Below are 13580 nucleotides of genomic sequence, written 5' to 3'. Positions count from 1 at the left end.
TTTCTTTTTCACACTTTTCCCTTTTTTGATATTTTTTTGTCACAGAGTGCCACAAAGGTACAGTATGTGTGGTTATGCTAATTGGAAGAATAAAAAGGATGCTTGGTGGAAGGATGACATGACAGAGGTTGTAGATAACAAAAGAAACAATCTATATAAGAGAACAATTGCTGCAAAATATGAGGATGAGGGAAAGATATTGTATAACATACAGAGAGAGCAACAAATTAGTTGCAAAGAAAGTAACTAAAGGCAGAAAGAAATGATTAAAATTAAAAGAGGCAGAGAAAATGCAGAGTATTTTGAAGGGAGTAAGAGTGATAAGAGTGAAATGGATACATGAGAATAGATATAATGCTTAGAGAATGAATATCGAGCTGCAAGATGCTCAATAGTCCATCAATTGTTTCATGCACTGTATTTATGGAGAGCTACTTAGATTTGCTTGTTTGAAGCAGGCAGGCAGGCAGGCAGGCAGGCAGGCATGCTTGGGATTGCATTACTATTATGTTGGTTGGGAATATGAATGTAGAGAGCCACTAGCCACTAGATGGCAGCAAAGAAATACAGAAACTCTGACACTTTGTTGCCATCTAGTGGTTGCTGGATCTCAGTTACAGTAGCCCTAATGTAGGTATGTAGATATCATCATCATCATCATCATCATCATCATCATCATCATCATCATCATCAACGCAATATATAAATAGATAGATACACACAGAGAGAGAAAGAGAGAGGGAGAGAGAACAATAATTACTGTTACATTTTTAACTGAGAAAGGGAGCATCAGGTTCACACCAGTTAAAAAGAGGATGCCTATTAAGTGAATAAATTCCAAAGAGCTCTGCAATTTTGCCAATGGGGATTTCTAATTGCTTGTATAATCACCTCTTTAGCACGTGTCAATACATGACTATTAGTGGTAGAAGGAGAGTCCACTAAGTCCTTCCACAAAACTGAAAAGGAGCAGGAGATCAGCAATTCCTGTACCATGTTTTGCATCTGGGAAATATGGCACTGTTTTATAGTAGCTGGTGCCCTTGGTGTATGGATACGCAGGAAACTATATTTAGCCAGCTTAGCTGGTTCACTCTAGGGGTATGCCTATTCTAACTAGCTAAGAGTTTTCTATAGTGGAACCAGTCCTGCTGTAGAAAGTTAGAAGTCCATATTTGATAGAGATAGGAACTAGGACTTTACCTCATGACAATGTACTTTGTTTGCCTCCAGTCTGGCAACCGCAAAAGTAGTCCTAGGCCGACCTGCCTGCCTGCCTGCCTGCCTGCCTGCCTGCCTGCCTTCCTTCCTCCCCCCCCCCCTCCACACATCACTCTGAAGAACAACCATCCATCATGCAGACCATTGTACCTCGCTACTCTTAATACTTCCTTCCAACCTTGTTATCCTGCTGGAGTAGCTCAAACCACAACATAGGAACAGGAAGTCTGTTTAGGAACAGGAAAGCTGTGCCAATAATGGTAAGGTGAGGTAGAATGAAGAAAGATACAGTAAATCTCTTAAGACTTCAGAATCCTAGAAAGTCATGGAAGCTATCAGAAAGTTATATACAGTCCACCTTCCTTTAAGCTCCCATAGCAGAAAGATAAATTTCTGATAGATTCTATATATCCTTTCCTGCAACCACTGAGCCCCAGAATTTGGATAGCTCCTAAAGCTAATGCACTATGCATAGTCATCTAAAGTGCAAAGGTCCATGGGTTCATTTCCCAGAAGAGAGTTTGAACCCACATCTGAAGAGTCCCAAAGAAGATGAAACTGGTCATGTGGTGACTCCTGGTGGTCAAAGTAACTACAAAGTTATAGTGGAATCCACTGTGAGGGTGGTAGCCCCTGGAAGGACCACATTTTCTGTGTTGTTATTTGACAAATAGAGATTCTGTAGGCCCTCTAGACGTTGGGGATTCCAGCTCCCATCACCTTCAGACAGCAAGGCCAATTGTTAGGCTTTTATAGTCCAGTGACATCTGGAGAGCCATAGGCTTCCTACTCTTGGTACAAATTTGAAATGAGGTCCCACATATTTTCGTAATATAATATGATTTCACTCTTTTCATAGCTTCCTTAAAATACAACATAAAAGTTAAATATGCCATTAAATTCAGCTCAACTCCTAATGACTACATGACAAATCATGGGGTTTTCTGGCCACGTTCTATTTCACTTTGCCTGCTTCAAGGATTACTTTTCAATTTCCCAGTCTAGTCAGTTAAACCTGACTTGGTACAGTAAAAGTTTTTCTTTGATACGGATTATGGATTTTCGTTGTATTTAAATATAGCAAAATGCTTTGTGGGCCTGTAGGGTGTAAAATAAGGATAAGAAACTTTTTTTGTTTTGTTTTGAGCCAAGGAGGGCTTCCTAGAGAGTGCATGCCAAAAAGTAGGAGTGGATTTAATTTAATTTTAATTTAAAAATGGAATTCAATTACTTTTTAATGTAAACAACATTATATAGTATTAATTGAATGCAATTTGTATGATTACTCCCCATGATTTTCATTCTTTACCCTTCCGTGACAATAACAATTACAATTTGGTGACAATTTTTGGAGGGGTGTTCTGGGCACCATGCAAGGTTTTCAGTGCCTGGGCATCTCCCCACTGCTGTAAAGAATATGTAGAAAACGATAAATAAGAATGGCTATATAGACCATAGTTTTATAAAGTTGCTTCATACCTTCAATAGCAAATGGTTTTCCCACTGTCAAAAGTTTGCAGTCAGCATCAATGGACACTTCATAATCCAGGAGTGCTTTATCCATGATGAAGGCATCTAATTTCTCTGGATCCTGCCTGAAAATAAAAGCATTCAACAATGTACAACAAACAAGCAACAGTGCAGTTATATCCATTGATATAAGGCTTACTCTTTCTGGATGGAAATTCTAGATCTATTTCCCTTAATCCTCAGAAAGCCTTTAACAAAAATCAGAGCAAAGCCTCATCTATAAGCCAATAAACATATGTAATCTGGTGCCAATGTCACAGCCCGCCAACCCATTTATCTTTTTCTTACTCTGTGAATTGAAACACACATGGCTTTTAAAAGCTAATGGATACATTTTAACTAGAAACATTATTTAAAAAACAATCAGATTTTAGAAAAACAGTAATGCGATTTTTAAAAAAATAAACCTTATCTGGGAGGAATCTCTGAACAACAACAAACTGATCTGCACAACTGATGGAGCTTCAAAGCACCTTGGATGGACTGTAAAGTCTTCTCCGATGATCTAGCTCACATGACTTCCAGTCAACTTTGCCTGTTTATTCTGGTTTAGCATCTACAGATAACCCATACAGAGAAGCCAACTGACTTGGCAGGGCTGAGCAAAGCTTTGATGTGTGAAACCATTCCTATACTGGCTGTTTTATTTGCAGTTCCTTTCATAATCATTCCAAACAGGGACTTTGCCTTTTGGATAGCAGCCACAAACTGGGTTGAAATTTTTATTGAATTCTCCACTATGATTTCAAGATCCCTTTCCTGATCACTCACCGCCACTCTGATACCATTAAAATATATGTGAAGTTGAAACTCTTTTGTGCCACTTTGTACTATATTTGCTTATATCACATTGTATTTGTCATTCTAAGCCCTATTCTTCCAGCTGAAGGGATCATTTGGGATCTCTCTAGTTTGTTGAACATTTTGAGATCCAGCTGAAGGAACCACCTCACTAGTAGGACCAGCTCCACTATAAAGTTCCATCTTTCATGATTACATTTTAAAAAATGTTGGCATATATAGTCGGAATCCAGCAGAGGCATCCATGGGAGGCATCAAAAATAAGTAAAGGATTAAAACAACACTCCACCATTGCAATGCAAGCTCTGGCCCTTTTTGTATGTGAGTTGTGACATGCACACACATGAAAGAATCAGAGGTTGTGGTGGTGTAATGCTCCAAAGTTCATTTTGACCAAAGCACCAGCTTCTGTGGACACCTCTGAGCTCCATTACTTATTGGATGGTCTTTGAAGAAGCTACAATATATTTCTGTGCTCCCGGGAACATACAGGGCTGACCTTTTTATTCATTAGCTGCCTTCCTGCCTTTATCGACATTTATGGGCATTTGACTCATATGTACTAGGGTGAGGCATCTGCCCTGCTAAATCCAGGATGGGCAAACTGTGGGCTCCAGGTTTTTGTTCACTGAACTCTCAGCATCCTCCTCCATTAGCTATTCTGTCTCGAGCTGCTTGAAGTTGCTGTTCAGCAATAGTTGGAAGGCTGCAACTTGACTGACGGTCTCTATTAAGCTGGAGTGCCAGCCCAAAGCGGATTCAAGAGTTCTCTTGGCATGTGTTAGTTGACTCATCTCTAACACAGGAAGCATACTTACTTCAAGTATTCCACTCCATCGGGAGTTGCAGGTACATTGAACCGTTTCATGTACTCATGCATATCTGGAAAGCTTTGCTTGAAATAATCTTCAGCACTGCTTTCTCGCACAGTCCCAAAGCGAAACCCCTGGGAAGGGTGATGCAGCTGAGGAGAAATGCCAGAACAATTTAAAAACCAAACCAAACCATGAAGAATGTGTATTGCTTAGTTCCCTGAATTTTGGAGAGCTTTGTTCTTTCCAGCCGTGTACATGGATGAGAATTATTTATCAGTCCTTAGAGAATTGCATGATTACATATTTGTTGGTTAGATTTATATCCCACATTTCATACAGCAGCTCATGGGGGCATACATGGCATTCCCTCCTCCTATTTTTACCCAGGACAACAACCCTGAGAGGTAGGTTGGACTGAGAGGAAGTGACTGGCCTAAAGTCACCCAGGCAGCTTCCATGGCTGAGGGTGGACTAGAACCTGGGTCTCCCTAGTGCCACTCCAACATCTCAACTACTGTACTCTTATCACACTTCAGCCTTTAAAGGAGTCGTGCGAACGGTTTTCAGCCACAGTGGAGCCCAGCCGTAATACAGCAGTAATTCTGCCGGTTGCAAAGATAAACCAATAATGCCAGAGCTGTTCAGCCAGAATACCCAGTTCGAAACCCCTGATACTTCTAAAAAGAAGTAGTTTATCATCTAAAACATTGCATCAAATAGTTTGACAAGGAAACAGGTTTTTTTTTAAAGTTCAAATCGTTATACATTTATCGAAATTTTGCCTAATTTTCTAAGCCGTTTCAGAATACTTTCCCTGGAACGTTCAGTTTTTGCCTATTTTTTCATTGTCTCGGTGTTACATGATGAGTTAGAGACTGAAGCATCCAGTAGTTGCGGTGGCAATTGAAACAAAAACAAATGAAGGGGTCCAAGAAAGAAACATCCTTCCAGGAAAATCCCACCTCCTTTCAGTTGAAATGGGTCCATTGCGCTAATAGTTCAAAACTATTTGCCCCAGTGGGGTGTTCTCCAAATGTGCAGGATTACAACAGCCACTACCCAGACTGATGACTGTGGACAGTATAACAGCAGCAGCAGCAGCAATTTATTAAATTTATATGCCACCTGACTCCCAGCAAATCTGAATTTCCAGTACTGGCAGATTGATGGGTGGTTCTGCTGTAGTACAAGGGCAATGTACGTGATGCCCGGTTCTCAGCCAGGCCAAAAGAATATTGAACTTCAGTAGAGACAGGAGATCCTTCTGAGTCTCCCATATTTTTCAGCCAGACTAGGGGATTTTAACAGAAAACCTCCTCTCCCTCCATCTCTATTTTCCATCTTCGCTCCTAAAGGTGTCATACGTTTAGTACTTTTTCAGCTATTTAAGGAGTGAAAAAAAAATGCCACACCATTCAACCATTCAAGTAGTTATCTGTCTCTATCTCTATCTCTATCTCTATCTCTATCTCTATCTCTCTATCTATCTCTCTATCTCATCTATCATTTATCTCTCTCTCTCTCTATCTCTATCATCATAATCTATCTACCCACTGTTATTTATACAAAACAAGCACAGGATTGTTTTTTGCAATCCACCAATGAATGAAACCACACAGTTTCATTAAAGCTATGGGAACAATTCTGCAAATGGCTAATTTTAAGGCATCCAAAGAATGTCTGGTTGATCTGCTTGCAAGGAGTTTGAACTACTTGAGTTTGCCCATGTAAGGACCAGTGAAGAGTACAGCCAGTTTTGCTTTTCATGCTCAAGTTTCTCAAGACAATTTGACCATTAAAGGATCAAACAGGTTCATGTCATAGGCCATCTTTTAATGGTAGTGGGACTTCATTCAAAATTTTTGAGCAGCCAGGGGCCACAGTGGAAATGTATTTCTCCCAAGTGTATTGGATCAGGATTCTCTATGGAGTTTTCTTGCTTGTGTGGGAACTCACTGAACTATGATAAGCCTATTTTAGGGCTTATGCTTGAGTTTGTGTGTGTGCGTGTGTTCCCCACCTCACAATAGTGAGACAATACTTCTAATGTTTTTTGCAACTGTGGTTGGCTCTGGAGTCGCAAAGAAGAGGCAATTTGGGTTATTCTGGTTGGAGGTCACATGAGGCCATGATCTCTCCTTCCGTGACCGTATTTCTTCCAACTGTAGGATTGGGTAAATGAGAACCCCCTGCATTGTTCAAGAACACTAGCACCCACCTCTGAAATTCCAGAGTGGAGATAAACATTTAATGCTCACTAGAGGTAAGTGGAACCATTAAAGCTTGAAATCTTACTACTTTTTCTCATCGTATCTTAAAGATTAAGGGTAGAAAGTAGCTTTTAAGGTAAAGAGCAAACTTGCCTGTTTCTTGATATTCAATGTCATTTATTCACTTGAGTGCCATTTGGAAAATAGAGCTGTGACATAATTAGGCTAGTCATGGGCCTACTTCAATCTTCTTATAGTCACAGTCATTATCACATTATCTCACTTCTGCTATTGCTTAACTGGAAGATGATCCTTATGCTTTAGACATGTAACAGATCTTTGAAGGACACTTCAGAATAACCCAAATTGCCACTAACTATGCAGAGGAACAGTCTGAAGATGTTCTGTTTAAGAGAAGAATGTCTTCCCACATTTCTAATGCATCCACAGCTTAGAATGATTAGGTTAAATAGCTGATAAAAATATAAAATCAATGAAATAGAGAATAGCTTGAGAACAAACTTCAAGTAAAAATATTACTAATTTGCAGAAGGTAGTTAAAAATGAGGCCATTGGAGCTCCACCAGGGAAGGAGTTCCACAGTTTGAATAAGGCCACTAGTGGCAGGACAGAGACCATAAATATGAAAAGTAGGACAAATAATTACTTTTAGTTAAATAAGGCATTTAATTGTTTCAGAAGTGAATGGATTAAATGCATTTACAAATTACCATATCTCAGTATGGATGGTTTTGTGATGACACTACAAATTTAAAGAAAACAAAAACCAGCGCTTGTTAGAGAATAAGCAGTTCTTTAAATGTCTTTTCTTTAATTTCCTAATTCAGAAATTCAGGAGAACTGACTTGGACATGGATCACACTGTTTAATATCCTTCTCTCTTATGAAACAATTAAGTAGCCAACCTTATGAAATAAAGCAATTAAAAAGGTACTTGAGTTAGGCCTAAGCCAAGCACCTCTGTAAGATAAATTTTGGTCTGAATTTGGCTCACAAAAGGGAATGGGAGGCTAAGGGAAGGGTCTAATATCCCATCCATTTTCCTGGACAGAACTGTATTCATAGCCAGAATATTAGGATGGACATAGCTTTATCATCAACACTAAAATGATATTACAGAATGATACAGCTTCTTCAGTAGATGCTTCCTGAGGAGTAAATTGATGCCTAAAGGCCCCATCAGACCCCTGCCTTTATACAGTATAATGCATGCCATTACACCACCAAAGGATGCTAACCCCTAGCTTCTTGATGCATGAGTTAGATCACCCTGGCTCAGAATTCAGGACGTTGCAGTCCCTGATAGGACTGAATAGGGGAGGTGGATCCAAGGAGTAGCTACAACATCTGCAGTGATCCCCTCCTCTGAGTTTCATCCTTGCCCTCAAATCCACAACAGTTCCCCTATTTTTATTACCTGCAGCTGAATCTGTGAAATGTGGAGCGGGGGGAGGGGGGATGACTTTGAGCTTAGACCAAGATTGTGAGCTATGGTATTTCACCTGAACAAGCTGTTTCCACACATGGAATCCATGTTAGAAGTTGCTGTCCATGGGTAATGGGTCTCATATGGAGGGATGTTGCTTGATTTCTCAGCTGTTGGCAATGTATCTGAAGTGTCTCCACTGAAAATACAGTATTTGCACCAACAGGTCCCTAGCATTTGGAGGCTAGTAGGCACACTTGAAATTTAGATAACATGGAATGGGTACTCATACAAAATAGGTGGGCAGGTCCAAACAGCACAAACATCCATTTTCTAGAAGATGGCAAGCAACTGGTCAACCAGGTTAGCTTCTGGGGATACCCTCTACCACCTTGGCATATTTCTGTGATTTCCTTCCTCCCCCCCCCCCAAATCAAACCCCTTTCCAAGCAGAGCACTAGACTGCAGCCTTTCATTGTTTAAAGAGAGCCTTTGAGATATGTGTGGACCCTAGAAGCATTTTTGTAAACAACGATTATACTTAGGATTGGTACTGGAAGCATTATGCCAACTTCCTATTTATTATTCTAATTATAAAACAACCATTACCACCACCACCACCACCACCAGATGGAGTGTGCAGGTGTCTGCACCTACATAGGGGCCCCAGGAAATAGACTGATTTAAATGCAACCATTTCTACTGCAGACAGTCCATGATGGCCCATCTACCCCTACAAACCTGTCTTTGTTTTAGTTAAGACATGATGACCATCTATTTGCAAATGAGTCCAAAGGGAAGCCTTTGAAGCTTATAATTTGCCAGCACAAGGTCAATTTTATATAAATCAAGGAATTGCACCAAAGCAAATAAAGCACTGCAATGGATTAATCTCAAGACATCTCTGCAGTTTTCGATAACCAAAAAGCATCTCAAGAATCATCTGTTTTCCCATTTAATTTAAAGCTGAGCCAAACACCAAAGTGGATGATTTTTCCACAACACCACAGTGGGGCGCTTGTGGCTACTCAGGCTTTCTTGGGACATACAGTACACTGTTTCAGAAGCTTGGCAAGAGAGGGTTTCATTGCAGTGGGTACTCACTGATTCATTCTCATTAAATCTAACTGCAGTAAAATGCTGCAGATTTATCTCTAGCTCTGGGACAACCATTGTCTTGGGAAAATATAGAGAGGGTACAATTTGGGGGAAAATAGCACCCAGATATTTTGAAGAACTGTTAATATTGCAATTGTAGGCATAGCAATCTGTATGGAGCAAAATCCCTGTGCCTTGTATGCTTCGCTCTTCCAAATCTAGAGCCGGAATGGCCTACTTTGGATGGAATCTGAAAGTATAGTGCTCTGGATGAATTTTTTTTTTTTTTTTCAAATATGCCTTTACATATTAGTTTAAGCTAAATGTAAATTAGTACACATTTAGAACAGATGGCAGCCAGGCACGGAGGGATGCATACATATATTTGTTCCCCTTCCTTTCACCCTTCATGGTAGAAACTGAAAATGTCTGGAAACCTCCTCCTCCTCTTCCTCCTCCTCCTCTGTAGTAGCTAGCCAGTGCTCAAAAGGAGTGGGGGGGGGACATATACCTCTCTTCCGATATTGGGGTGAATGCTTAAAGAATCTAACCCTTTTGTCCCAGCAACCACTAGATGATAGCAAATGTCAGTGTCTCTCCATACCTCTGTAGCTTCAAAATCCAGCTGTTTGGAACTTCAGGACTTCTTCCAGATTCTGGAATGATGGAACCTGGGGCAGACAGACAGTTGCAGATCTTGCTCTCTCTGAAAACTGGCCAGCCAAGAATGGACTGACTGAACTCAATGAGCACAATATGTTTTCCTCATATATGGAGCGCAGCATGCCTTCTGTTCCATGTGCAGCTCTATATAGCCAACAGTTGCTGCTGGATTCTTTTATTAGTCCAATTTAAACCACTGTTTCTTCATTCCTGAATATTTGATGTAGATTATTTTTTTAATGAAACCAACATTTTGCTCTCCTGCAGTATCTTGGGGAAAACAGAAATCAGTGGTTCTTCCTACTTCTCATTATCTCTTTGTCCTTGTTCACTCCCTGGCCCATTTAACAACCTGATTTAGCCAACTGCTTAATCTTTGAAGGGATTTATAGCATTAATCTGTTTCTCTTTTAAATATATTATTTTGCAAGTGTTCAGGTTGTGGCTTTTTTTAATAAGGCACTGTGAGAGGCAAATTGCATGCTAACCAAAAATACTTTAAAAAAATGATGTTTTTCTTATCAAGACTGTGATTCAGACCACTATGGACCTTTAATAATTAATGAATGTTTCATTTTCCCAATGTGGACTTCCCTAGATCATGTCATGTGTGTGTGTGTGTGTGTGTGTGTGAGTGATATAGCAGAGGCTGAAAGGAGACACAAAAAGTCTCTATGTCTTGAAACCTACTTCTGCCTCTCTTCTTGATGGCTTAATGAGATGATTTCCCTTTTATTCAGCAGTCATAACCAAAGGGGATGCGTGCACTCCAGAGTCTTGCAAGATGATCCGTTGGGGTACAGAAAGAAAATATTAGAATGTCTGTTTATATTTTTCTCATCCTTCCATTTTCTAGTTTTGGGGGTATGTTTTATAATGTACGTAAACTATTAGTACAGTAGTAAAGTAAAGGTAAAGGTTTCCCTTGACGTAAAGTCCAGTCGTGTCCGACTCTAGGGGGCGGTGCTCATCTCCGTTTCAAAGCCTTGGAGCCGGCGTTGTCCATAGGACACTTCCGGGTCATGTGGCCAGCATGACTCACGGAACACCGTTACCTTCCCGCCGAAGCGGTACCAATTAATCTACTCACATTTGCATGTTTTCGAACTGCTTGGTGTGCAAGAGCTGGGACGAGCAACGGGAGCTCACCCCGCCGCGCGGTTTCGAACCGCCGACCTTCCGATCGACAGCTCAGCGGTTTAACCCGCAGCGCCACCGCGTCCCTAATAGTAGTACATACGTATAATTCAACAATTTATAAATATACATGTATTGTATATTTGTATTGTATATTTGTATATAGACAAGCTTAATCAGGTCATGCCAAGGTAACGGCGTTCCGTGAGTCATGCTGGCCACATGACCCGGAAGTGTCCTATGGACAACGCCGGCTCCAAGGCTTTGAAACGGAGATGAGCACCGCCCCCTAGAGTCGGACACGACTGGACTTTATGTCAAGGGAAACCTTTACCTTTACCTTTAATCAGGTCATGCCACCCGCTGAGACTGGCTGTGGCAACATGGTTCCACATTCCTCACCATTTTTTGAGCTGGGGCTGTAAAGGTCAGCAAACTCCAGAAGATTCAAGGTTTCCCACTCTTGCAACAACGAGTTCTGAAAAACTGGCCCTCCAGATAGGGAAATCATAGAGCCTCCAGATCAGGAAAGGAAGCAGGATGATACAACATCCCAACCTGTGTTACAGGGAATTCTATATAGTGGTGGTGGTGATAAATGAAAGCATCAGAAATAGCCAATGGAGTTCCCTGCCCACTACTATTAGGCTGACCATACGTCCCGTTTTGAATGGGACAGTCCCGTTTTTTTAACATTTCCAGACCATCCCATCATTTTAATATAAATGTCCATTTTGTCCCATTTTCTTAAAAACCTTACTGAAAAATTTGAAAGTTCCCGTGAACCTGTCAGAATGCAGTCTGACTTTGAGTGGAAGGAGGGGGAGCTCAGCATAAATGGTGGGAAAAAAGCTGCAGAGCTCAACCTGGAGGGAAACCTAAAAAGAAAAAAACAGGATCAGCTGGCAGGCAGTGATCAGAGGGCGAGCCGCTTGGCTCCTGCCTTGAAACGGCGGGAAGAAAAGAATGTAAAAGCACAGCCAGAGGAGGAATGGCTTGTTGGGGACAACTGTTCACTAGACTCTCCAGCCCAGCCTCGCCTCTCACAAATGAAGGAATCCGAAGATTCCCAGCCCAAGAAAACCGGAGAAGTTCCTGCCTGCCGATCCAGCCCATTGCCCAGCCCTGCCCCATTTTGCCATCCCAATGTCCCATCTTTGTCTCAAGGAAACATGGTCAGCCTACTACTATCAACTTCCTTCTTCAGTGTGCAGCTTTAAGACTCAGTGTGGAATTATCCATTTTTGAATCTTAATTGCAATTGAACAATCTGCAGAAATTATTATGCCTGTGCTGCCTGCTAGGAAAAAAAAGGAGCATCACTGCTCATTTTTATATATCAGGTGTTGAGTGGAGTCGCATACATTCTTAAAGACCAAATTCAGAATAAGGGCAAGCTCTACTCCATGCATCAACTAAAAATGCGTCCAGTCCCTGTCTCTTACTGATGAAATTTATTGTTCAGCGACTGTCAGGTCATACTTTTAAATGGAGATGTTTGGGAGAGTCCTAGAGAGCGCTATGCTGGATCAGTCCAATCTAGTCTGTTATGCTACTCCCACGGCCAGATGTTCAGCCACAGTATTTTCTTCACAGCTACCAATTTAGGGCCAACTTAAGAGGACTTTAAATGAATCTTTGCATTTAACGTGAAAGTATTTTTAAGTGCAAAAATGCATCTTGCTTGGAGCTGGTGAGGTTGATGAATATTAATGTTGGCAACCATAGAAGATGACTTTCCATAGCGAATGCCAATTTGAAAGGAGAGATTTTCTGAGATCCACTGCAAGGGAAGAAAAATGATCTCTCAACGCCACCAGGATTCCAGTAATTATCAATCCCCCTCCAACCAATACTATTTTCACATTTAATGTAAGGATGCATTCAATACCATATCTACTTTAGTCTGTAGAAAAAAACCTCCTGATTCTTAATTATATTCTATTGTACCTACAGTACAACTATGTAGTATTTCTCATAGATAATGTACCCAAAATTTTCTGGACTGAAACTTAATTGGTCTCCTGTAGCCATCAGTGATCTTAGACTGTTCCTCTACTAACAGTGGAAATCAGCATGCCTGACTTGGTAGTGTTACTATTGTGGAATTTGCAAGTGGCTTTTCTGGTGCAAAATATTTAACCTGATTAACTTAAGAGTGTTAGTACACATCCTAGTGATGTAACTGTAATGTAATAAGCTTTTTGATTCTGGAAATTGGGCCACCAATCTTCTCTAAAATCACTTCCAAAACAACAGTGACAGATAACAGTCTCAATTGGTGCCTGTGTCCATTTTGATGATCCAGAATGTTAATCTTTAATTCATTTACCTTCCTTCATGGTGTTAGATCCTTATCTGAATTTAGATTACTATTCTTTGCTACTGCTGTAGTTTTAGTTCACTTACCATTTAATTGCCAGAACGTTCCATTTTTAGAAGCCCAGAGAAAAGCACCCATTATTTCAAATGGTCTAATTGGTTACAATCTGGTTCAGTCTAGATTTTTGATATTCTGAGAAGTTCCAAGGCAGCAGCTTGTGCTGGAGGTGCAGATAGAAACAGATTGACCTCTTGATTCTTAATCTATTCATATGACTTGATCAATCAAAAGATGTTGTATTTCTTGTTTGCAAAGGATGATGTTGCAGCTTTAAA

General features: G+C 40.6%; 1 protein-coding gene across 1 annotated transcript in view; it reads right to left on the bottom strand.

Annotated features, from left to right (window-relative positions):
• Positions 1-13580, bottom strand: part of GRIN3A (glutamate ionotropic receptor NMDA type subunit 3A) — a 129842-nt gene that overhangs the window by 24666 nt on the left and 91596 nt on the right. Inside the window, exons 4-5 of the mRNA XM_063296691.1 lie at positions 4371-4516; positions 2701-2816 (exon numbers count right to left, since the gene is read on the bottom strand). Coding sequence (XP_063152761.1) covers positions 2701-2816; positions 4371-4516 — 262 coding nt within the window. The remainder of the gene's footprint in view (positions 1-2700; positions 2817-4370; positions 4517-13580) is intronic.

The sequence above is a fragment of the Candoia aspera genome, chromosome 2, assembly GCF_035149785.1.
Source record: "Candoia aspera isolate rCanAsp1 chromosome 2, rCanAsp1.hap2, whole genome shotgun sequence".
Taxonomy (NCBI): domain Eukaryota; kingdom Metazoa; phylum Chordata; class Lepidosauria; order Squamata; family Boidae; genus Candoia; species Candoia aspera.
This window is presented reverse-complemented; position numbering and strand designations above follow the sequence as displayed.